A 26,578-nucleotide genomic window follows, 5' to 3' on the forward strand; every position below is an offset into this window, starting at 1 on the left:
GTTATCGATGTTCGTGACGTTGAATCCCAATGCACTCGTGCACTCGAGGTCGTGACACTGAACAAAACGCGAAAAAATACCCACAACACCACCGAATATTTTTAGACGATCGAATTGTTTTTGTATGTGACATAGAGCATTAGATTATTCAAATGGCAGGTGACGGCCAGAAATTGGATTCTAACCTCGTGGAGGGTGGAAGTAAACAGCAGCGCAGGATTCATCATCGGTGAGTGTTGACCATTGCAGTGGCTGCATTAATTGCTAGTAATTGACAATGCATCGTCCACTACTCCCTCCATCGATTCAAGTGACAAGTTTGCGTTTACAATCGCTGAAAGAACGTTTTTTACCCCACGCGCAGTAGTATTTAAGGCATGTGCTCCTTGGAAACACTGGGGTGTACGCATAAACATGGCTGGACCAATCGGCGACCGTTCACCCATCGCCTGACATGACACTCCACCAATCGCCGTCGGGCTCTCTTCATTCATTCATGGCTTCTCTCTCTCTGGTAGCGCACTTTGGTCTATCTCAATTTCAAATTGAGAGAGAATAGCAACAGATATTTGAGGGGGGTCTCTCTATTGAGGTCTATTCAGGCATTTTTTTTTTAGAAAATCATTGCGAAGGGGGGGTGGGGGTTTATTTCATGATTTCTTCATTAAACTGAGAGGTTCGAAAAATTTTTAGAAGAAACCTAGCGAATTTTGTAAAAAATTCTATTCCATTTCTATTCAATTTTCAACAGGAACTCAATTTTAAATTGAGAGAGAATAGCAACAGAGTCAGGTATTCAGGCATTTTTTTGAGAGAATTATTGCGAAGGGGGTAGTGGGGGTTTATTTCATGATTTCTTCGTTAAATTGAGAGGTTCAAAAAAATTTTATAAGAAACCTAGCGAATTTTGTAAAAAATTCTATTCCATTTCTATTCAATTTTCAATAGGAACTCAAGTTTAAATTGAGAGAGAATCGCAACAGACTCAGGTATTCAGGCATTTTTTTGGGAGAATTATTGCGAAGGGGGTAGTGGGGGTTTATTTCATGATTTCTTCGTTAAACTGAGAGGTTCGAAAAATTTTTAGAAGAAACCTAGCGAATTCGGTAAAAAATTCTATTACATTTCTATTCAATTTTCAATAGAAATGTTCAATGGAATTTTTTTTCTATAGAAAAAAATCCGTAGAATTCGATTTTTCTGTACCATCTATTCACTTGAACATTTTCTATTCAAAAAAGCGCAGTAGAGCTGCGGAATCCTTTAATAGAATTTTTATTGGAACTCTGTAAGAATTCTATCGGAGTTCTATTAGATTTCTATCAAAAAATTTCGTTTGTTGTTCGCCCGCATTCTATTCAACATTTTTATTATTAAATTAAATATTTTATGTTGCACGACTTGACATAAAATATTATAGAGCACTCGGTAATAAATTTCGTTTTCAACGAATGTGTGTACAGGCCGAGCCGAAGGTGAGGTAATTTGGCGAGGAAATTTGTGCCCTTGTACTCTAATGTACTAAAAATTTATCATGCGTAATTATATTCACAATTAATTTCGTCTCTTGACTTTGTTTCAATTATCTACAACTCTTCGTTTGCTGTTGAATACAATTTTCGAAATTCATTCATTCGAATGAATAATTTAACCTGACCAGAATTGTTGTTGTAAAATAAAAAAAGGAAGAATTTAATTTTAACTGAAAATGTAATTAGATTCAACTGAGTATTTCACAGAGAAATTAATTCGAAACGTCAAATAAACTCTGTGTTTGGTGAATTATCGCAGAATGTGGGAATCTGGTGGGGGTTCCCAGACTTTTTCTAGCGTCTGGGGGAACGCGCCTGCATACAAAAAATGGATAAAGATGCAACATTCAATTATGAATGATAATATTGAAGCAGTTCTACCGTTTCGAGAATTCAAAGTTATTGAGCACTACAAATGACTGGATTGTTGCATAACATACAGAAATTGGACTCCAACATTATGAAAAAAAGATAAAAAATATTACACGTGGATTTTTTACCCTAAAAAATCATGAACAATTATGAAAAACATTATTAAATCACAAGATTTCATTACTTTCATCGTTTATCGAGATAAAAAAATTGTTTTCAGTACTGTTAACTCATTATGCATATTTAGCAGTAAAAAAATCTTCTGCAAACCCTCAAGTGCCTATTTAACATTTCCCCACGGACGAACCAATTTTCTAAAAAACCCCAGCGAATCCGCTAGACAATTCTATTGGATTTCTATTGAACTTTCTATTAGTTTTTGGCCGATTCTACTGAAATGTTCAATAGAAAATATTTTATAGGAAAAGTCAAAAGAATTCGATTTTTCTATACAACTTATTCTTGAGATATTTTCTATAGAATTTCCTTGGCTCAAATTTTCAATGTTATTTCCTGCTATTTTTCTTTTCTTTTCACGAAGAAAATCAAACAAAAAAACTCGGAAAATTTGAGCCGAGGAAATTTTACAGGAAATATCTGAAAAGAATAAGTTACAAAGAAAAATCTAATTCTATTGACTTTTTCCATTGAACATTCCAACAGAATCGGCCAAAAACTAATAAAAAGTCCAATATAAATCCAACAGAATTGTCTCACAAATTCGCTAGGTTTTTCTATTAAATTCTTTCGTGCATATTCAATAACCCCCGAAGCATAACATACAAAAATAGAAATGAAATTCAATGTCATATTATTCAATTCCCTGATAACAACTGACGCGTCAACATTGAAAATGCGATCGCGCGACCGACAAGGCGAATCCCAAAGAAGTTACTTCGAGCACACAACGTCGACCTCTGAACCATTTTCCGTTCATCGTTGGACCCAAGTATATCGAAGTCTAGCAGTCTGGTGTGTTCGGTAGTCCATTGTACGTGCGCATCATTTTTTCTTCTCGACAATCCAAAGCAATTTAACTAAAAATCATAAAGATAAATCACTCTTCATCGGATTGCGGTGCGCAATGGATGGGAATCATAGTGCGAAGGGTCATAAAAAATAGCCCTGGACAGGCTGGTGCTACCGACAAAATTCGTATCGTTGCACGGAGCATGCTGCAACAACTCCCCGACTCCATCGGTATAATTCAATTGAATCTCGATCGGCAATGACTCATTGCACCTTCGAGTTGTGGAAGAAAAAAGTACTCGAGGGATAACAAAAATCGGAATATTTGTTTTCAAGGTTTATTCGTGTACTGCTTGACAATCGCCGGCGCTGTTTTTTGGGCATTTCGAGTGATCATTAAAATTCCGCATCTCGCATACCTGCGGAGACGTAGAAATACTAGTCGCATGGTTTTAATTTCTCTGAAGAACTCAATTTTCCGTTATCTCTGGGGTAAGTTGAGAGTGGAATGCAGTGCCCCATTGATTGCTCCATCGCGCTGATAAGAAGTTTTTCAAATTTACGTTTCAGTAGCGAAGCGATGAACCGGTCCAAGTCCAAGATTTCGACTATTAGTCAGTTTTCAATTAATATCTCGGATTCTAAGGCAGGTAGCAAAATTTTTCTCCAAACCAGAATGAAAATATCAAATTCGTAATCGCGAACACGGAGGGAAATATTCAGTAAAAATTACGGAACTCACAATTCGCTCACCGATTACGGAATCGACTTCGAAAATTTAAGTGACGGTATCGTAATTTTTCACAGGAGATTCAGATAAAAATTACGGAACGCTCTGGAAAAATTCATTTCGCTCCGAAATTACGAAAAAGATACGTAACTTTTACTGAATATTTCTCTCCGTGAATAAAAATATCAAATTCGTAATCGCGAACACGGAGGGAAATATTCAGTAAAAATTACGGAACTCACAATTCGCTTACCGATTACGGAATCGACTCCGAAAATTTAAGTGACGGTATCGTAATTTTTCACAGGAGATTCAGATAAAAATTACGGAACGCTCTGGAAAAATTCCGTAACAGTTCCGTAAAATTTTCTACAACCGCATTTCGCTCCGGAATTACGAAAAAGATACGTAATTTTTATTGAATATTTCTCTCCGTGAATAAAAATATCAAAGTCGTATTTCGCTATCTCCCTTAGATCCGGAGATATTCCTCGAAGACTCAGCCAAGAGTTAACTCGACTTGAATCGTTTTACAGCTTCGCTACTAATTTCATGTTTTCTGTTTCGTTTGACCCGACTACTTTGTAAATTTATAAAGTCAGGATAAAAGCGCCTTCTCGTCGATGCACGTACGATTTTGAATTTTTACATTCTCCAAAGTTCAGTTTATTTCCCGATAACATTCACACTCATCGATAACAGTAGTGATGTAACAGCACCAATGACGCGGAATGGAGAGAATAAAATTATAATTGATTAATGCTAAAGCTTCTTCTTCATCCTGTGGGTTTTAACGAACCGAGCATGACTATTTCTACTCATCCGGGTGCTTTTTCAATGGGTGTTGCTATCAGTTATCCCCGAGAAACTACAATTTTGGAATTTTCAAAGGTACACCTTTATGTAAGGAAATAAATTCAACCGAGAGTGGCCTTGAGAGAATTCAGCAAAGTGATCAGGTGGACACAATGGCTGAAGCACCAGTGAGTTTTGTCGTTGGAGAACCTGATCCTTCAGAGTCCGAGGAGTTAGAGACTGCGGACAGTTTTCCTTGTGTTGAGAATGACGGAACCACACAGCAACCCATTTTGCCGGGTCTGGTTGAGCGCCGTAAACGGCTCAGGTGAATTTTTAATTTTTTTTTTGCATTTCTTTCTGGTTGAGGGGCAGTAGAACGCGGGGTTATGCATAGAAAAGTTCAATCAGAAAACCTACCCAATTCGCTAAAAAAGTTTATTGGAATTCTCTGGAAATTCGATTGGAATTCTACTAAAAATCTAGGGAATTCTCGTTAAAATTCTATTTTTTCCACTGAAAAAGTCAATAGATTTCGATTTTTCTATATGAATATTCTCTTGGAATTTTATCTATAAGAATACTTAAACATGAATTTTCCATTTTTTTTTCACTCGGATCCTGCAAAACAAAACAAATCAAATTATAGCGGAAAAAACAGAAAATCCGGGCCAATAGTTTTAATAGACAAAATCTCAGCAGAAAAATTCAAACAGAAAAATTGAAATCTATTGACTTTTTCTTATCAAATACCTAATAGAATCTGCGCAAAAAACAAATAGAATTAACGAGAATTCTCTAGAATTTTTATAGAATCCCCATAGAATTTCTAGAGAATTTCAACAGAATTTTCTAGCGAATTTGCTAAGATTTTCTATTGAATTTTTTCATACGTGGTGATGCGGTTTTCGATGAATTTGTTCTCGAGTTTATTGGTTGGGGGGGAAATGAGGGCTGCGTATGGAAAACTTATTGGAATTCTCTAAAAATTTAATCGGAGTTCTATTAGAATTCCCTTGAGAAATTCTGTTAGGTTTTTTGCGGTGATTTCTTGGGAAATTTATTCGGCTGTGCGATTTGTTTGGGGGTGCTATATTAAAAATTCAATCGCTTTAGATTATTCTGCAGAATATTCCGTCTATTTTTTTTCGCTGCATTTTTCTTGTTTTTCATTGTTCATTCAAAATTCAGAAAATTTTAAGCTAACTTTAATCTAGAAAATTCATGTCGAGAAAATTTATACATTAGCAACTTTATGTCAAGGAATTCCCGTAGAAAATGCCTCAGGATTTTTTTTATAAATATAAAATTCTACAGATTTTCTCTACAAAATAATTTTTATTGTAAATTTCCCATTGAAAAAACACGCAATAAAACTTCGGATTTCTTCAATAGAATCGTCCAAAAACAGATAGATTGTTCAACAGAAGTTCAATATAAACCCGATAGAATTCTCCATCGAATTCTGTATCGAATTCGCCAGGTTTTTCCATAAAATTAAAAACTCTAAAAATACTCAGCTAATCAAAACCAATTCCACACCTGCAACTCTATTCTCTACTAATGACAACTGCGCACAATTGACCATATAACTTCGACATAATACTTCATCTTTCCCTGACGCACATGCTAATCGGAAGCATCGCGTTAGCCACGTGGTCCCCACGACTAGCTAAGTAGAGGGAACGGAGGCCCTACGATTGGTCGATAGTCAATCAGGTGTCATGGGTCCATCGCCACGAGATAGTGCAGGGACCGCATGTCTTACGATCCAATCACCCTGAACCCTGACCCCCAGCCCCCAAATTCCCAATTTCCATGAACGAACGACCGCGAAACTGAATCGGTTCAGAGCACCGAAGCCTCTGAATGCAGAAGTTGATGATCCATTTACCATCGCCTTTCTCACTTCATAACTGAAACATCAGGGGAGGGATATTCCCGTTTCGTGACGAGAAAGTATCCGCCACCTGAGCGGACTGTCAAGTCAGTAATTGCTGATCTTGCGAGGTGCACGTACCCACTCAGTGTTCTTTAAAAAATTCTTCATCGTCTTGTCCCCCGAATTTCGCCTCTTTCCAATGATTCGCCAAAAAGTATGCACTTACATTTTCTGAACTAAGTTCTCTGCGTACACACATGCATTCACGGATTATAATTTTCATGTTCAATGAGTGTATGGACGGATGCGGCAGACGGAGTGAGCCCTTTATTTAGTCCCTATTTTTTCTATTCTCGGGGAAGATCAGAGTGACAGAGTTGTTCGAGTTTTTAATACCGAGAGTGATAAAAATTTTACGACTGCTGAGAGACATGCTAGACAGCACCATGCGCCGGATGAAGAGATTTGTTTTGGCACGGAGTGATGAGAAGAATCCCATTTGGAAGAGCTCGGACAATCTCCTAGAGTCGTCCAGAAGCGATGATTTCGATGAGAGACGTACCTCCTTGGAGGATGACGACCTATCGGTGTCGACCAGCCGCCGGCGATCTGAGACACCAGGACTCACGTAAATGTTTATTAGTGACGTCGAGATGAAACGTTTATTGTTTTCAGGAGAGATTTGTGGATTTTCGAACTCTAGGGAAGAATTTGGATTTGAATTTTAGAATTGTGTTTTCTCATACGATTATTAATTTTTATTGTTGTGTTGTTTTGTATATATAATTACTTCATTGTATCGTTGAGTCAATGAAGTAGTTTCATAAATGAAAAATAATAATTGCAGGGGAAAACACAATTCTAAAAGTTCATATAGATAAAGGGGTTTCGTTTACAGTCAAGAGAATGTTCTCGAAAAATTAGAGATACTGGAAATGCGGTAGGAATTGCACTTGAATTGAGGCACATTTTCTCTTATTTTAGGGAAAAATTGGTTTTGGCATTGAGACTTTTGGGGCTTTTGAATCGAAATCTCGGAGTTTTTGAAATAAAAGGAAAGTTGGGGTTCGTAAAATAAGATAAGTTATTATCAAAATAGAATGATGGGAAATAAATGAAGTTCTTAGCAGATCCACACCTCAAACAGATCGTAAAATGAGCAAATTTCTTATCAGAGTCCTTAAAATAAACAAAGGAGTTACTAAAATCAGCAAAATTATTAAAAAAGAACTTTGATGTTCTCAAAATAAAAATCTTGAAGTCATTTAACTAAGAACCTTGGGGTTCTTAAGATAAGTAGCTTGAAGTTCTTAAAATAAGAACCTTGGGGTTCTTCCAATAAGAATCTTAGGATTCTTGAATTTCCATCTTAGTTTTTTCAATTCATCTTCGTTAGAACAGAATTATTCTCAATTGAAAACTCAAAAAATTCTCGATTCTAAAATTATTCTCACCAAAATCGATACGTTTTTGCTACTGAAATCAATTAACCAGTTTTTTATACCCAGTACCAGTCTTCGAGAGCCACAACTCCCTTGAATTCAGTACCTCGACTCTGTAAACTTTAAACTTTTTGTCTCTGTGTATTCCCTTTGTCTTCAACCACTCATAAATTCAGACTCTAAATAACTGAAATAATCTTCGAGTGTTTACGAATGAATGCCACCAGGCCACAGCAGATTTCCTGCCCAAAGTGCCGGATTATCCTCGGAATCAAAACAGAATGAGTCAAGTGAACAGTAAAATTGGACTTCGATTCGCGGGTATTTCGATCAGAATGGTCAGGCCGTTAGTCTGCCGCGAGCCTTCGCAAATGTGAATCATTAGTCTCAAATCAGTTAATTCAATAAATGTTGATACCATAAATCAAGTGAATCAAAGAATTCTTGGAATTCAATCAACGTGAGAATACCCTCCTCCAATTACCAGCACGTGTGACAAAAAATAAAACGTCCTTTCATGGTTTTATCGATGACGAAGGTAAAACCTCGATGTCTCATGCACACGAGAGAAAAAATCAGTGAAGAAAAAAGAAAATTTCCATCGAAGCACGATAATTTTCGTTGTAGTAATTGTTCTCGTGAGACATTTACGTGTCTTTCGAGTCAATACATTCGTTCTACAGAGAATTTTATGAGGCCCCTGTTTTATCAAGTGAATTTTATAGCGTAGTGTGTATCTTTGTCCAATAAACACTCATAATTTCCATGGAACAAATGATAATTTCCAGAGGAAATTACAATTTTCTTGAAAACTGTGTTATTGGCAAAACTAAATAACTTCGAGGAGACAATTTTTTTTTGATAAAAAATATTCTTTCCTTGTCAATGGATTCGTTCTATGGTACAAACCTAGGGAGTTCTCTCAGATCAAATGATTCTCGCACAATAGATTATATTTTTTCCTGCCAACAGTTGGAATTCTTCTGGGGATATTTCTGATGATCACGACAAAAATTCAATTTCTGTGAAAGATGTTAAATTTCCCTCTTCAAGTTGGTTAATTTCCCTCAAGTAAATTAGTTACTAGGAAAACCTAGCAAAGTCGATTTTTCTATGTAAGTTATTCTCTTCAGATATTTTCTATAGAATTTTCTCGGCTCAAATTTTTTAAGTTTCTTTCATTCTCTTTTCCTTCCTTCTCATCAAGAAAATCAGAAAAAAAACTTAGAAAATTTAAGCTAAGGAAATTCTATAGAAAATAGCTCAGTAGAATAAGTTGTATAGAAAAATCGAATTCTTTTGATTTTTTCTGTAGAATATTTTCATTTGAACATTTCAATAGAATTGTCTAGCGAATTCGCTAGGTTTTAGGATTCTGGCAGAATTAATTGTTTCTCTCAGCGCGTCAACTGCGTCATGAGTGCCTAGCACCGCTGTAATCTCAGCAATTCATGAGCAATTGTAGTTTTTAGCGTCATTGGATATGAGGTAGGTGGCGATGTTGAGTCTAATCTCGTTCATTAATGACACATCACGCCGATCAATTGCAAGGATTGCAAATAAAAACAACAGTTATTCCCTCCACATTTCCGTATTCGCTGACATTCGTTCAATATTTGTATTTCTCCAGAAGTATTTTTCTCGCCTGCGAAGACCGAGCAAAGTCCGCATGCTAAACACTTTGCGTGATTGAGTAATAGGGTATGGCTTTCTCTTTCCGGCCAAAACATCTAACGGATTGTAATTTTTTTCGTTCATCCCAGGCCCAGCATGTCCCAGGGCACGGTGATGATCCAGACCCAAAGTCCAGGACAAGAGAAGGACTTCACTGTTGCAACGCCCGAAGAATTTGTTCACCGATTCAATGGGACCAAAGTCATTAATAAGGTAAATAAAAAACCGGTTTTTATTTTTTGTTATTAGGCGTATTGAGGGGAGTACTTAGTATCTACGGAGGCTGTATTTTCAATCGAGTCGTCAATGCCTTGAACTCGTGACGTAATCAAAGAAATCGTGAGGTTCATTAATAGCGGGACAAAAAGAGGCGCAAGAAAGGTGTTTCAAGGAAAATTTAAAAATTGTAGATTCATCCTATTGGTTTGCTGGTACTGTTTATCAAGACGTGTTCTCACTTCGGAAGCAGTCGAAGAAGGAATAAAAAATTGCGAAGTTCAGAAGATAATTAATTTTTGTTATAATTCTGCTGAGATTTTCATTGAAAATTAAGCATTTTTTTGTGTAGAATTTTTTGAATAGACATTTTTTGGCAGAGAAAGTCAATAGATGTTATTAATTCATTATTATGACGAAGATCTAATTTTCCCGATTGCATTCTATTATTTGTGCATTCTTTTTATTCACTTAATTTTTTCTCTTCCTTCTTTTTCTATTTTTACACGTCTTTTTGCGTTCATCTCTCCCAGTGGAAATTACGTAGAATGTCACGAAACGTCAAGATATGATGTTTTTCGAAAATGTGTGCGCAGATTTTACGGAATTTTTTTCTATAAATCTCCACCAAAAAAGGAGTAAAGTCGATGCTAAAAATGTGAAATTTTGTGAAATAATTGGCATTGTCTGGGAGCAAATCTCGGCGAAATTTCAGATCAAGCAATCAAGTACTTTTTCCGACACAGCAATTTCTCGAAAATCTTTTGCTCAATATATTTTTCACCTCAAAATATTCCTTATGATAATATCTATCAAATCGAGCCATAACATTTCTACTTAACCCGGAATAACTTCCCAGTAATAGTTTTTTTTAAAATTTGACATTTTGAAACAAAATAATTTGGAATAATGCTAAATGTTAATAATTGTCAATCGCGTTCATTCAAGGCCATATCTAATCGTCCCCTGCAATACTCAGAGTTGGACTTGGGCCACTTGAAATGACTGGCCTGACGAAATACCTAAAAGAATAAATTCTCCCTCCAAGAGAATAATTCCCTGGCAAAACTAACTTTGCGTTCTCACTGTGCGATTTCTTCCTTTAAAAATAAAAAAAATTGCGTGACGTCACATCCTCGGCAGCCCCCCTCCCCAATATATAACTACACAAATAAATATATGAATATATAAAAACAATACTACCACAATATGATAAATGATCCTCGCTCATCCCCCCCTCAATCCCCCCCTCAGGTTTTAATCGCCAACAACGGCATAGCAGCGGTGAAATGCATGCGTTCAGTGCGAAGATGGTCGTACGAAATGTTCAAAAACGAGAGAGCCGTGCGTTTCGTGGTGATGGTGACCCCGGAGGACCTGAAGGCCAACGCCGAGTACATAAAAATGGCTGACCAGTACGTCCCCGTGCCAGGGGGTTCAAACAACAACAACTACGCCAACGTAGAGTTGATTGTTGACATAGCCCTGCGAACGCAGGTACAGGCGGTCTGGGCGGGCTGGGGTCACGCCTCGGAGAACCCCAAGCTCCCCGAGCTCCTCCACAAGAACAACATATCCTTCATCGGTCCCTCCGAGCGAGCGATGTGGGCGCTCGGCGACAAGATCGCCTCGAGCATCGTCGCCCAGACAGCGGAGGTCCCGACCCTCCCCTGGTCGGGCTCGGAGCTCAAAGCCCAATACAGCGGAAAGAAGATAAAAATATCGTCCGAGCTGTTCCGAAAGGGCTGCGTGTCGACGGTGGAGGAGTGCCTAGCAGCCGTAAAAAAAATCGGCTTTCCAGTGATGGTGAAGGCGAGCGAGGGTGGGGGTGGCAAGGGCATCCGCAAGGTGGAGAACGCCGAGGAGCTCCCGTCGCTCTTCCGTCAAGTCCAGGCGGAAGTCCCTGGCTCCCCGATATTCATAATGAAATTAGCGAAATGCGCCCGCCACCTGGAGGTCCAACTTTTAGCCGACAACTACGGCAACGCCATTTCCCTGTTCGGCCGTGACTGTTCGATCCAGCGGAGACACCAGAAGATCATCGAGGAGGCACCGGCTGTCATAGCGAAGCCCGAGATTTTCGAGGAGATGGAGAAGGCCGCGGTGAGGCTCGCGAAGATGGTGGGCTACGTCAGTGCGGGCACCGTGGAGTACCTCTACGACACATCCGGGCGCTACTACTTCCTCGAGCTGAACCCGAGACTCCAGGTGGAGCATCCCTGCACGGAGATGGTGTCGGACGTGAATCTCCCAGCGGCGCAGCTGCAGATTGCCATGGGTTTGCCACTGCACCACATCAAGGACATTCGTCTGCTGTACGGCGAGAGCCCCTGGGGGGACAGCACCATCGACTTCGACCAGCCCCGGCACAAACCGCAGCCCTGGGGCCACGTGATAGCAGCCAGAATCACCAGTGAGAACCCGGACGAGGGGTTCAAGCCCTCCTCGGGGACAGTCCAAGAGCTGAACTTTCGGTCGTCGAAGAACGTCTGGGGTTACTTCTCGGTGGGAGCGTCCGGGGGTCTCCACGAGTTCGCGGACTCCCAATTCGGCCACTGTTTCTCCTGGGGGGAGGACCGCAATATGGCGCGTGAGAACCTGGTGATCGCCCTGAAGGAGCTGTCCATCAGGGGGGACTTCCGCACGACTGTCGAGTACCTCATCACTCTTTTGGAGACGGAGTCCTTCCAGATCAACACCATCGACACCGCCTGGCTGGACGCTCTCATCGCCGAACGCGTCCGCAGCGACAAGCCCGATGTCCTGTTGGCGGTCACGTGTGGGGCCCTCCACATCGCCGACCGCACCATCATGGCGGCCTTCAGTGGCTTCCAGGCGGCGCTTGATCGAGGCCACATACAAGCCAGCAATGATCTCAATAACGTCTGCGACGTCGAGCTGATCAACGACGGATGGAAGTACAAGATCCAGACAGCCAAGTGCGGACCCAACAGCTACTTCCTGGTGATGAATGGATCCTACAAGGAAGTCGAGCTCCACCGGCTCTCCGACGGTGGCCTCCTGCTGTCCCTGGACGGCTCGAGCTTCACAACATACATGAGAGAGGAGGTCGATCGTTACCGCATCGTCATCGGCAATCAGACCTGCATCTTCGAGAAGGACAACGACCCCTCGCTCCTTCGAGCCCCATCAGCTGGAAAGCTCATAAATTTCCTGGTCGAGGACGGCGGGCACATCGAGGCGGGCCAGGCTTACGCCGAGATCGAAGTCATGAAGATGGTGATGACGGTTACAGCTAGTGAATCGGGCTCTGTTTTCTACGTTAAACGTCCTGGCGCTGTCCTGGAGGCCGGCACTCTCATTGCACATCTGGAGCTGGACGATCCCTCCCTGGTGACCAAAGCCCAGGAGTACACTGGGCAGTTTCCCCCGCCGACAGTGCCGGCAGTCCCTGAGAAGCTCAATCTCCTTCATGCCAAGTACAGAGCCGCCCTGGAGAACACTCTCGGCGGTTACTGCCTGCCTGATCCCTACCACCTGCCCCGACTGCGCGAGCTGATCGAGAAATTCATGAGTTCCCTCAGGGATCCCAGTCTACCCCTCCTCGAGCTCCAGGAGGTGATCTCCACGATATCAGGGCGAATACCGATTTCGGTGGAGAAGAAGATCCGGAAAATGATGACTCTCTACGAGAGGAATATCACGTCTGTTCTGGCGCAGTTTCCCTCCCAGCAGATAGCTGCTGTCATAGACGTACACGCAGCAACATTATCGAAGAGGGCGGAGCGAGACGTCTTCTTCCTGACGACTCAGGCGATCGTGCAGCTGGTCCAGAGGTACAGGAACGGCATTAGGGGACGGATGAAGACAGCTGTTCACGAGTTGCTGAGGCAGTACTACACCGTTGAGAGCCAATTTCAGCAGGGACACTACGACAAATGCGTGTCCGCCCTGATGCAGAAGTACAAGGACGACTTGCCCACGGTCACCAACACGATATTCAGTCACAATCACGTGACGAAGAAGAATGTCCTGGTGACGATGCTGATCGATCACCTCTGGGCTAACGAGCCTGGCCTGACTGACGAGCTTGCAAGTACCTTGACAGAGCTGACGAGCCTCAATCGTTCGGAGCACAGCAGAGTGGCACTTCGTGCACGTCAGGTGCTCATTGCAGCTCACCAACCAGCTTACGAGCTTCGTCACAACCAGATGGAGTCGATATTCCTGTCGGCAGTGGACATGTACGGCCACGACTTCCATCCCGAGAATCTCCAGAAGTTGATTCTCTCTGAAACCTCGATCTTCGATATTCTTCATGATTTCTTTTACCACACGAATCGTGCTGTCTGCAATGCAGCGCTCGAAGTTTACGTGAGGAGAGCGTACATCAGTTACGAGCTGACGTGCCTGCAGCATCTCGAACTGTCTGGGGAGATACCCCTCGTCTACTTTCAGTTCCTCTTACCGAGCAATCACCCCAACCGCCAGAATCAGTCGCTCGTTAATTACAGAACTGGCGCGATGGCGGCTTTCCACAGCCTCGACGAGTTTAGCCAGTACTCTGATGAAGTGCTGGATCTCCTCGAGGACCTGTCGTCCCCGTCGTCAGTGTCCGCTAAGGTTCTGGAGGCTGTGGACGCAGCTGGAAGTGAATCTCGTCACAGCACTTCTATTAATGTGTCTCTGAGTCATGCTGAGCAGGGGCCTGTGGACCCGTCCATAGGGGAGAAGCCTGGGGAGCCTGTTCACATACTCAGCATTGCTGTGCAGGACAATGGGAACCAGCAGGACGACGCCACCATGTCGAGGCTCTTTGGGGACTGGTGCCAGGCGAACAAAGACGAGTTGATATCACGGGGAATACGACGAGTGACATTCGCAGCCCTTCAAAGACGCCAGTTCCCCAAATTCTTCACATTCCGCCATCGCGATGGCTTCGTCGAGGACAAGATCTACAGACATCTTGAGCCTGGCACTGCTTTCCAACTGGAGCTGACTAGAATGAGGACTTATGACCTCGAAGCCCTGCCAACGTCCAACCAGAAGATGCATCTGTACCTGGGACAGGCGAAAGTCGCCAAAGGACAACAAGTCACTGATTACAGGTTCTTCATTCGCTCGATCGTGAGGCATTCGGACTTGATAACGAAGGAGGCGAGCTTCGATTATCTTCATAATGAGGGGGAACGGGTCCTCCTGGAGGCCATGGACGAGCTCGAGGTCGCATTCTCTCATCCCCTGGCCAAACGAACGGATTGCAATCACATTTTCCTGAATTTTGTGCCAACAGTCATCATGGATCCGGCGAGAATTGAGGAGAGTGTGACGAGTATGGTTTTGAGGTATGGCCCGCGATTGTGGAAGCTGAGGGTTCGACAGGCTGAGATCAAGATGACCATCAGACCAGCACCTGGAAAACCGACCTACAATGTGCGGCTCTGCATCTCCAATGACAGTGGCTACAGCATTGACCTTCATTTGTACGCGGAGACGACTGACCCCAAGACTGGTGTCATCAGGTCAGAGATATCATGAGTTTTTTGTCATTTTTTTGCAGAGAATGTGTAGTACTATTTTGTCGATGAATGATATGATGACCGGAGTTGTGAGAAGAAATATTTTCATTTAGCTGTTGATGAAGAATTGCAGTTAGGGGTCGTCAGCTTTTTGATAAAGTAGAAAACGGAAATTATTAACAGAATTGGTTTTTCTATTGAACTTATTGGATTGTAATATTTTCTATGGGAAATGGGCAAGAATTGAATTTCGAAAAGAAATTTAATGAAGAAATGATTAAGAATTGAGTGTGACCAAAGCAGAATTCAACTTCATTGCGATATAGAATTCATCACGGTTCAGTTAAGGGGTGACAGAATGCCCTTAATTTTCCAAATTTTTTAACAAATTTCCTGCCGAAAGTTATCGATATTTTTACAAATCAAGGCACATTAATCTCCAGGAGGCGATGATGAAGATCAATGTGCTTTGGGTGTCAAAAATATTAATAACTTTGCGCAGGAAATTTGTTTGAAAATTTCAGGGAAACGGCCTTCTGTTGCCCCTTAAGAATGATCCTAATAGGCTATTTGTCGAAATTATTAAAATGAACGCATAATTTTTTCTTTATCATTAATCATCAAGAGGATGATGAAAAATAAATTTCACTTTATCATCAATCACAAAAGTACTCACAATTGAATTTTTCAAATTAATAATAGCTACGATAATAAAAAATGACTAATACAAATTTATTTATCGATTTATTGATCTCTCAATCAGGTTCGAGTCTTATGGGTCCAATAACGTGGAGACCTGGAGGCCTGGACCGATGCACGGACTGCCGATATCTACCCCATACCTGACCAAGGACTACTTGCAAGCCAAGAGATTCCAGGCTCAGAGTGCAGGCACCACTTACGTCTACGATCTGCCCGACATGTTCAGACAGCAGATCGAGAAGTCGTGGACGAAATTCCTGGATGAGAGGTCAACTGAGGGGCAGACCCACCAGCTACCAGTCATGCCGAACCCTGTAATCGACTACGTAGAGTTGGTTCTAGACGGTGACGTCCTGATGGAGCAAAAACGCCTGCCCGGGGAGAACGACGTGGGAATGGTGGCGTGGAGAATGACCCTCTACACCCCAGAGTACCCGGCAGGACGTGAGATAATCCTCATCGCCAACGACCTAACGTACCTCATCGGTTTGTAATGATACTATCACTTATACTTTCCCGCCATCCAGTTTTCAATCAATATCTCGGAATCTGAGGGAGATAGCGAAATTTTCGTAATTACATTTGTTGTAGCTTTCAATCGGCTCTGCAAAAAAGGTTATAACAAAAATTTCGCCATCTCCCTTAGATTCGGAAATATCCCTCAAAAACTCAACTGGGCGATAAGTCGACTTGAACCGATTTACCACTTCGCTGCTGAATCTTTACTGAACCAATCTTACTAAATGAAAAGCAATCCTGAAATATTCATCATTAAACTCAAACGATAGTTTGAGAAAGTTTACGTAACATTAAATCACCCAATTTCCCAATTTTTTCCCGGGTCTATCACCCAAAATGTCTCGTTCTCTTACAGGTTCCTTCGGCCCAAGGGAGGATCTCGTCTTCTACCTGGCGTCGCAGAAGGCCCGAGAGCTATCAATCCCTCGAGTCTACTTCTCAGCGAACTCAGGAGCTAGAATAGGTCTCGCTGAGGAGGTCAAGAGCCTCTTCAAGGTCGCCTGGGAGGACGACACCTCCCCCGACAAGGGCTTCAAGTACATCTACCTGACCCCGGACGACTACGCTCGCCTGGCCTCCGTCAACTCGGTTAAAGCATCACTGATCGAGGACGAGGGTGAGTCCAGGTATCAGATCACCGATATCATTGGCATTGACGATGGCCTCGGGGTGGAGAATCTCAAGTACGCGGGGATGATAGCTGGGGAGACGTCGAAGGCTTACGACGAAGTGGTGACGATATCGGTGGCCACTTGCAGGGCCATTGGCATTGGCTCGTACCTCCTTCGTCTGGGTCAGAGGGTCATTCAGATAGAGAACTCAGACATCATCCTCACGGGGTACAGAGCGCTCAACGCAGTCCTGGGGAGGGAGGTGTATGCAAGCAACAATCAGCTCGGTGGCATCTCCATAATGCACCACAATGGGGTGTCTCATGCAACAGCACCGAGGGATCTCGATGGCGTCGACACTGTCCTCAGGTGGATCAGCATGGTGCCCAAGGTCAAGGGAGCACCACTGCCCATTGTCATACCATCGGACCCCATCGACAGAGAAATTGTGTACGTTCCCACGAAGACTCCCTACGACCCCAGGATGATGCTGGAGGGCAGGATGTCAGTGGACACCAACACCTGGGAGTCTGGATTCTTCGATCGTGGCAGTTGGGAGGAGATCATGAGGCCCTGGGCGCAGACTGTCGTCACTGGAAGGGCTAGACTTGGGGGGATACCTTGTGGTGTTGTTGCTGTGGAGACTAGAACTGTTGAGTTTCAATTGCCTGCTGATCCCGCTAATCTTGATTCTGAAGCCAAGACTGTGTCGCAGGCTGGACAGGTGTGGTTCCCAGACAGCGCTTACAAGACAGCACAGGCCATCAAGGACTTCTCGAGGGAGGAATTGCCACTGTTTATTTTCGCCAATTGGAGAGGCTTCTCGGGGGGTATGAAGGACATGTACGAGCAGGTGATTAAATTCGGGGCGTACATAGTGGACGGGTTGAGGGAGTACACGAGACCTGTTTTCGTTTACATTCCACCGAATGGGGAGCTCAGGGGTGGGGCGTGGGCTGTGATTGATACGTCCATCAATCCGAGGTACATGGAGATGTTTGCGGAGCCAACGAGCAGGGGAGGGGTTCTGGAACCTGAGGGCATTGTCGAGATTAAATTTAAGAAGAAGGATGTCATTAAGGCCATTCACAGGAATGATGCTGTTGCTCAAGGGTTGAAGGAGAAATTGGGGAGTGCGGGACTGTCAGGGGAGGAGAAAGCTCATTTGGAGGCTGAACTACGTCAGAGGGAGCAGCTGCTGCTGCCACTTTATCATCAGGTGGCTGTGCACTTCTCCGATCTTCATGACACCCCTGAGAGAATGCTCGAGAAGAATACGATTCACGATATTGTGCCGTGGAAGAAGTCCAGGAAGATTCTGTACTGGAGGCTCAGGCGGCGATTGCTTGAGGATGAGATCAAACGGGATCTGCTCTCCACTCAGCCTACGCTGGATTATCGACAGGTTGATGCCATGCTAAGGAGGTGGTTCGTCGAGGACAAGGGGACCACTGAGTCGTATCTCTGGGATCAGGACGAAGCTGCTGTCTCCTGGCTCATCGATCAGGTTCAGAATGAAAATAGTGTTGTGACGAGGAATATCAATTGTGTTAAGCGGGATGCTGTTGTTACGCGGGTTAAGGACGCTATTGAAACGTGTCCGGAGGTGCGACTGGACGCCGCTTTGGAGATTGTACATCGACTTCAGCCGTCCGAACGCGCCGAGTTGCTGAAGACACTGGCGCAGTTGGAGACGTCGCAGGAGGTTGATTAATGATTAGTCGTATCTCGGGGGAGATGAGGGGCAAACTGAATGTACATTATGAGGGTTTTGGGTGAATGTTTCTGGGGGAAATGTGTAATTGAAAATCCTAGCCCTTTCCTGGGGGAATTCTGGTGAGAATGATTTGGATGTTTTTTAGTTTTTTAGGGTAAAATAGCTCGATGGGAAGAGTCAATAGAGGTTTATTTTGTTATACAATGTGTTCTGTTGGTATTTTTATTTGAATGCAGGTGAGGGAAAAATTAGTGGAAAAAGGAAATATGAGTAAAATAAATTTTATAAATTCTGTTGAAGTTCTTTTGAATTTATTGAAAATTTAACGTTTCAGTAGAAATTTTTCAATATATTTTTTTAACAGAAAAAGAAGTTATATATGTTGATTTTTCTAATTACGTTATTCTGGTGGGATTTCTATAAAAACTCTTGGGAATGACGTTTACGAGTTTTTTTTTCTCGAATTTATTTATGGAAAAGAGATAAAAATACAGTGGAAAAAAATATGCCTAAAATTTTATATAGAAAAAGCAGAATATGACACGATCGAATTATTTAATCGAGTTTTATCAGTCATTCAGCGTAATTCTTACAGAAAGCACTAGGATTTTCTATTAAATTTTTTATCCTCGAGTTACGAACTTAATGCTCAGGGATTTCTACACAGAAAATGTCAACAGAATAGAGAAAGTAAAAAATCAAAATCGATTGATAAATCTGCTAGAATTTTTTAAAGAATGGGCTGGGTTTTTCTCTTGAGTTTTTCATACGAAAATTGAATATCAATAGAAGACGATTGACATTTATATTCAACATTCCGTCTGGATTGTCGTCTGCAATTCAATCCCACACCTGCACGGGTACCTGGTATCAATAGTTTATTTTATGTTCATAAGAAAATGACGTTTTACCTCTCCAGTTGCCTCACCCAATTTATTTAGATAATTGTAAATTTTTCAGATTTTATATTATTTGTAAATCGAGTGTCTTTTCTTTTTGGAATTGTGGATAGATACGAAATTGATTAAACTACTGATAGATAAAAATAAATGATGGATTAGGATTTAACGTGGTGTGCATATTAATGTTTGATAGCACAAATTAAATGCATTAACAAATCGTAGAGTTAATATTGTGAATGAATGATAATGTAATCATGGAATAAGGTAAAATATCACTGCCATGACAAATAAACACGAAAGAATCATTATATTGTTAAAATATCTCACGTATTGTCTGTTTATTTAACCATCGCATCGAGTTCACAGGCGTTAGAATACGGGTATTTGGCTCCTGTGAGTGTCTTCTAGGTCGTCGTCTAGGGTCAGCAGCACCATGAATGAGAAGAACATTGCGAGGGCTGAGATGAAATGCCAGATATCGTGATAGTCGAAGAAGTTTAGTAGTGATAAACACGGACGGTTTGAGTGTCGTGATTGCGCTGGTGTCAGCGCCCACGAGATCGACTTGTTGATGAAGAAGTAGAGCGCCAAGCCCCAGGCGATGAAGGACAGTAGGATGTAACACTTCGCTTGGAGTAGAATCTTTTCTCGATAACACAGCTGGAAGGAATTTTTTCGTTTATTCATCTGAATGTCTTTTCTGGGGCTTTTCATTTGTTAAAAAATAGGTGAAACATTCTTGGGTAGCAGCCTATTTCGCCATACTTATGCTAGATTTAGGAATATTTCAAGTTTAGCTTAGCTCAAAAATTTATTTCTTAAGGTCTTTTTCTATTTTGATTCTTAAAAAATTATTCATAGATGAATGAATCTGCAAAAATATATATATATATTTATATTTTTTTAAATAAACGATTTTTACTTAGAGCGAAAAATATTTTTTTATTATTTGAATAAGAAAATGTAGGAATTAAATGTGAAAGATGAATGAATAATAAAAATGATAATAATAAATGATACTTCTTTTTTTTTATTAATAAAAAATCGTTAAGAAATTTTTCTTCGTGTGATTGGCGAAAAAGATTCAAATTTTTTCTCAAGCCTAGACACGATGGGAGCGAATATTAACTCATTGTCAAATCCAAAATTCCAATTGGAATTCTATTAGCATTTTTTCCGTTTTTCAAAAGAAAAAATCAATAGATTTTCATTTTCAATGAATTTTCGAAGTTTCTTAATCTGCATTTTACAAAATGGTATCACAGAATCGAACGGATAAAACTTGGAAAATTCATTCACAAGAATTCTTATGGAAAAAAATTGAAAGGAATAAGTTATGTAAAAAAATGAACATCTGTTGACTTTTAAAATATATATTTAGGACTAGGTTTCATTGCTGAGGTACTTACCTTCATCACAATATAGAAAAAAGTATACAACAGTAGATTGGACATGAGTACTGCTAGCAGGAAACTGGCAAAATCTTTTTTATGATGCATATTGCCAAACACAGCCAGACCAACGTTGCAAAAATTCGCTATGACGAGGAGAATGAGTCTTCCAGCATACATGGGCTTCAGAATATTTGAGACGCCTGATCGTGCGTCATGTTTGAATGTCTGGAAATAAATGAAGACGTCCCAAAATGATATTAAGGAGAATTCACCAATCTCTGATTACAGACATGAAAATTAATCTTGAACGTTAGACATATTTTTTCATTTCGAAGAATAATGAAAAATTGATGAGTAATTTTTGGAAAATTGCCAGGAGAAATCCTCCTTCAGCTGATTATTTCAATTATGATAATTCAATCGAACTCACCATGACTATTCGCCGAAACATTCCCCTGTCGAGTCTCCACCTGCCCATGTAATAAATCTGAGCAGTTAGAACAAGGCACACAAAAAGATGTATTATAGTAAATACAATCCAAAAATAATCAGAGCCGTCCAGGACTCCCAGCATCCCCAGGAATATGATGAGAGCTAGTACTCCAAATGTAACGGAAGCACGAGCATTTATGTCAGGATGTCTCGTTTGGTATATCTTCACCATGCACAGCACTGCTATTATGTACATGAAACTTGTGTCTGTAAAAATGGGAGAAAACATTAAAATCCATTGTGTTTTTACTCATTCTTATTCTTACACTTATTCTTCTATATATGAAATAAATATTCGTTACGAAATTCCAGTGAAAAATTACGTTTTCTGGATAGAAATATTCAATTATTTAAATATTCAATAGAAGCAAAAAATCTTAATTTTCAGGACTGTTTTAAGCCGCATTTACTAACTTCTCTCATTAAACATTCAAGCTAAAAACCTCTGAAAAATTACGGAAATAAGTCGACTCATCTCCCAGTTGAGTTTTTGAGGAATATTTCTGAATCTAAGTGAAATAGCGAAATTTTCGTAATTACATTTGTTGTAGCTCTCAATCGGCTCTACAAAAAAGGTTTTAAAACCATTTTGCTATCTCTTTTAGATTGCGAGATATTCACTGAAAACTGGTCAATAGTCAAAATTGACTTGTACCGTTTTACCACTTCGCTACAAATGTTTAGCCCCTGCCCTCACACTCACCAAACTGAAAATTACTGTGATTGGGGCAAACATGATAGCAAGCCGAGAGCACCCCCTCCATCATCAAGGCAGTGCCCATGGCATAAAAAAGTCCATAATGCTGTGGTATCCCAAAGCTCTTCTTCTTCTCAGCGAACGGCAAGTCCCCCTGCTCCCTCACCCACGTCAGTAGAATGAACAGAAGCCCCAGTAGAATATACCCAAAATTGGAAAAGACATGATTGAAGTCAGAGAATCCAAAGAAAGGATGTGAACACAGGAAATTGAAGTAGCAGAGGTCCTGGTTACCCGTGACGCGGATGACCCTCTGATAAGTCGCCATCAGCTGAACGACAGGTAGTGCATAGAACACGGCGATAGTCCCCAGGTAATAAAGATACAGTCGTGATTTGTGCCGAAGGATCTTCGGCGCCTTTCGAGCTAGATCGGAGACCGAGAGGACTCGTTTTGTGCGGATTATCTCTTTATCTGAGAGGACATCGTTGAGCATGTCTATGTCGTCTTCGTCCCGGGACGAGTCGTCGTCTACTGATGTCCATTGACTGGGACCAGCCGCCTCCATTACCGATGGACTCGGCAGCAGCTCAGGCTCGGGATTCTCATCGACCTGGGCAACTGCTGCCTGCAGTCTCCTTCGTGTCCTCACTCTGGACATTAATGAATGGACAAGACGAGCGTAAACATCGTTTTCATACTGTTCTCGTGGTTTTTACTTAAAGAATTGGAGTGTTTACTTCATTCGAAGTTTATTTCATTTGAGTTGATAATTGCTTTTTGTATCGTTTTATGTATGAATAAATGCAATAAAAAATGTAATGCTTCTTTTGAGAAATTCTATTAATTTTTTCATATTACTTTATTTTGATTTTTCTATAAGCTTTTTTTTCTTGAATTTAGTCATGAAAGAATTGTTCTTTGTATTGAAAAAATATATATTAAATTTCATCAACAGTTCAATCCCTCATTAACATTTGAAAAAAAGTCAAAAGTGTCCGTTTTACCCCAACCTCCCCTGTAGATAATGAAATTCAAATAAATTCTTGGAGAACAGGATAGAATTGCAAATGATGACGAAAATATGAACATTATTGATCCTTTGAGGTGATTGGCGATTATTTTAATCAACATATTTTTAATAATCAATTTTAGAGGAGTGCCATTAAATTCGATATAGGAGAAAAAAATTTTGAAATTTCAGATTTCACAGAAAATTTAATTTTCAAAATTGCTTGAATTTCCAATCAAAACATGAATATTCAGTTATAATTACGAATTTTAATTTTAATTAATCAATTTTATTGAAAAGTCGAGAATATATTTACCTAAATTCACCATTTCCATTGATTTTTTCAAAAAATTTCCAAGAATTGTACCAGAAATTTCAGCCAAAAATTTTGCACAATCTTAAAAAATTGGTAGGATCCGGATAAATTTTATGCAATCGACACTGTCAACATCAATTCTCTATAATCCCAGTACTTAAGTTTTTTATTCACACAAGTATGAAATGAAAAAAAGTAACATACCGGTGGGACACCACTCCGATGACATAAAACCCACAGAAAGCAAATCCAATGACCATCGTGATGACCGCTGCCGTGACACCATCATTGAACGTGATATTCGGGGTGATGGTAATTGTCACAGTTTTGTTTCGATTTGATGGCCCCATCTCCAGGGTGCAATCGGTGTCGTCCCCTTTGACCACCAGGATGATGAAGAAGCCATTGGGATAGGCCTCCCTGGGGATCGTTATGCCCCCTAATTGACTCACTGTCTGCCAGTGCCCGGAGAATTGAATGTTTCGTTCCAGATCGAAGACTGGGCATGATGGGTTTTGGACTGACACCGTCATGCAGGTATCGCTGTCCGATTCGATCTTCACGAGGACTGAGCGATTGTCCGCTTCGTTCGAGAAGTTGTAGCCGTAGTAGTGGGGCTCTGAGGGGGAGATCACCAGCTTCCGAGATTCTCCGGATCTGCCGAAATTTAATGATTTCATCGTTCATGGGGCTGTGACATGTGTGGAAGAATGAGGGGAGAATGGAATGCTTTGATTTCAGAATAAAACGGTTTTGTGCAGTAAATATTTTTGATTTGATTTTCTGAAAGGGGAGCAGAAGATTTTTATTGAAATCCTGAGGTATTTCTTCTGGAACTCATGCATAAAAAAATCAGTGAATATAACGAGTGTTTTCGATAGGGTATTTTGTTGGATTTTCGTAAATTCCGGACAATTTCCATTGGAACTCCATAACTCAGAAACAGATTTATCAATTGAGCTCAGTCTAAGCTCATCACAAAGAGGAATCATTGTTTTTCAATTGAAAAATAAAATTATTCCATTTCATGAACAATTCAACGCGTCATGAATATTTCAAAAAAAGTCAAAAGTGTCCGTTTTCCCCTACCCTCCCCTACATACATGCATACATACATACAGACACCATCTAAAAATCGCATATTTTGACTTTTTAGACCAAATTTAATTACCCTGACACAAAAATTTCGAAACTTAACTTTGAACGATTACAAAGCTTCGGAAGCAAAAATGGAAAAAAATTCAGTTGACAAAATTTCTTGAATTTTTGTTTTTCGAATAGTTCAACCATACCGAATATAGAAATCTGTCTCTGCAATAACTGACAAATGGAAGTTGATGTGGGATCTGCTCTCGGTCGATATGCTGACAGTGATGAACTCCTCGTCCTCCAGGTCTTCCCTCCCCAGTTTGTAATAACTCGCGGAGCAGAGAGTTCTGCTGGTCTTGGAGTACGCCTGGGGTTTTGCATTCTTCCTCTCCACCAGGAGGGGAATTTGCCACGAGAGAATTCCCTTTTTCTCTCTGACAACGACAATCAGGGGTTCGTCTTCAGATGCATCACTGTCTACGTAGATCCTCGCACCCTGGGTGTTCTGTAATTTTGTTCAAATTCTTTGTATCAACTATTAGGTACATAAAATGTGAATACTTGGCTGAAAGCCGCCGGGCGATGGCCAGTTAACAAATTCCAGTAACACATTTAAAAATAAATAAAAAGTATTTCTGAATTGATTAATTTTTCAGAAAATAAATCTTCAGAAAAACTGTCAAATTACAAAATAAAATAACATGCAGAATTTTCGATATAATTTCTATTGAAATTCCCTCGCAATCAAAATTATTTTGTGCCATCGAAAATTCAATTGATCATTGATATTTAAAAAAATGAAAATGTGCATTTAAAAAAAATGAAAATGTGCATTTCAACGGTCATATTTAATTCCTTACATTCTTGTTGCTGTAGAGGAAGACCCATTCGATGCTCGTATTGAGGGTTTTACTGTACTGCACCCCATATTCAGCCAAAATGACTTGAGGATACAGTGGTGGAGGTGGCTCAGAGGACTGTGATAAAGCCTTGATGATCGGTAGCAGTGAGATCCAAACGATGAACAACACCCTCATCTTGATGTCGTTAACTACAGCCAAAGAATGAACTCCATGAATTTTGGGCCACCCGTTAGGAATAAACTGATTGATTGAGATTGATTAGATACCGTACCTCTGCGTTATTTAAGCCATTTCTTCCTCTTCTGGCTGGACGAAGTGAAAAATTAACCTCAATCATCACTCCGGTACTGTACTGTCATCCTATATACAGTTCGCAGAATAAATGCTTTGTGCATAGGTGGACACACGCGCGAGTACTGAAATCAGTAGCGAAGTGGTAAAGTGGTTTAGCTCGACTCATCTCCACAGTGGAGTTTTTGAGGAATATTTCCGAATCTGAGGGAGATATCGAAATTTTCGTAATTATACTTGTTGTAGCTCTCAATCAGCTCTACAAAAAAGTTTATAACAAAAATTTTGCCATCTCCCGTAGATTCCGAGATATTCATTGAAAACTGGCCAATAGTCAAAATTCACTTGAACCGTTTTACCACTTGAAACGAAAAAAAAAAAAAAAACGATGACAGAATGAAATGTGACCAATGCTGACGCAGATCTGATAACTCTTTGTTCCTTTCTTTATCATGAATGAAAAGAGTTCAGTAAAACTAGCGATTTTGATGGGGAATTCCGATGGATTTCTTTGAGAATTCAATTGAAATTTCAGGGAATTTTAATGGACACTGATCAAAAAAATTTGTAGGAAAAATTAGAGAATTCGTTGGAAAATTCTGTTGAACTTTTTGTTTGATTTTCTTGGTGAGAAGAAAAGAAAAATAGAATGAAAAAAACTTGAAAAATTTGAGGCGAGGAAATTCTATGGAAAATATCTGAAGAGAATAAGTTATGTGAAAAAATAAAATTCTATTGACTTTTCTGCTGAATATTTCAATGGGTTCGGCCAAAAACTAATAGAAAGGTCAATAGAAATTTCTAGCGAATCCGTTGGAATTCCTTGAGAATTCAATTGAAATAGAATTCTATTGGGATTCCTTATAATAGTGCAGTAATAT

The 26,578-nt window shown here is 40.6% G+C and overlaps 2 protein-coding genes across 7 annotated transcripts; one reads left to right on the top strand and one right to left on the bottom strand.

The window, feature by feature from the left end:
- Positions 1-18,931, top strand: LOC107041161 (acetyl-CoA carboxylase). Of its 6 annotated transcripts, none has more exons than XM_015261576.1 (6): positions 185-229; positions 4,495-4,726; positions 9,486-9,609; positions 10,867-15,095; positions 15,856-16,280; positions 16,669-18,931. In XM_015261576.1, the coding sequence occupies exons 2-6, from the start codon at positions 4,572-4,574 to the stop codon at positions 18,636-18,638; spliced, it is 6,903 nt and encodes a 2,300-aa protein (XP_015117062.1). In that variant the 5' UTR covers positions 185-229; positions 4,495-4,571; the 3' UTR covers positions 18,639-18,931. The 6 variants fall into 6 exon arrangements, with proteins under 6 accessions (XP_015117059.1, XP_015117062.1, XP_015117061.1 ...); XM_015261575.1 differs by lacking the exon at positions 185-229 and adding an exon at positions 2,849-2,895; XM_015261571.1 differs by lacking the exons at positions 185-229; positions 4,495-4,726 and adding exons at positions 6,449-6,494; positions 6,643-6,908.
- A 169-nt stretch (positions 18,932-19,100) lies between these two features.
- On the bottom strand, positions 19,101-25,810 carry LOC107041164 (SID1 transmembrane family member 1). Its single transcript, XM_015261577.2, has 8 exons — positions 25,678-25,810; positions 25,404-25,594; positions 24,747-25,048; positions 23,659-24,111; positions 22,133-22,779; positions 21,368-21,636; positions 20,953-21,162; positions 19,101-20,203 (listed from the first exon to the last, which is right to left on the bottom strand). Exons 2-8 carry the CDS (start codon positions 25,578-25,580, stop codon positions 19,913-19,915), a joined length of 2,349 nt encoding a protein of 782 aa, XP_015117063.1. The 5' UTR covers positions 25,581-25,594; positions 25,678-25,810; the 3' UTR covers positions 19,101-19,912.
- Between the last annotated feature and the right edge of the window lie 768 nt (positions 25,811-26,578).

Source organism: Diachasma alloeum, unplaced genomic scaffold (genome assembly GCF_001412515.2).
Source record: "Diachasma alloeum isolate Michigan unplaced genomic scaffold, Dall2.0 Dall_scaffold_00358, whole genome shotgun sequence".
NCBI lineage: Eukaryota > Metazoa > Arthropoda > Insecta > Hymenoptera > Braconidae > Diachasma > Diachasma alloeum.

Bases quoted from the DNA above. Each gene is read 5' to 3' on its own strand.
- LOC107041164 (XM_015261577.2), bottom strand. From the start codon at position 25,580: ATGAGGGTGTTGTTCATCGTTTGGATCTCACTGCTACCGATCATCAAG. The intron at 25,049-25,403 runs GTAAGGAATTAA...ACAAAATTACAG, and splicing joins TCCTCTACAGCAACAAGAAT to AACACCCAGGGTGCGAGGAT. The intron at 20,204-20,952 runs GTAAGTACCTCA...AATTCCTTCCAG, and splicing joins TTTTCTATATTGTGATGAAG to CTGTGTTATCGAGAAAAGAT.
- LOC107041161 (XM_015261571.1), top strand. The intron at 6,909-9,485 runs GTAAATGTTTAT...CGTTCATCCCAG, and splicing joins TCTGAGACACCAGGACTCAC to GCCCAGCATGTCCCAGGGCA. The intron at 15,096-15,855 runs GTCAGAGATATC...TCTCTCAATCAG, and splicing joins CCCAAGACTGGTGTCATCAG to GTTCGAGTCTTATGGGTCCA.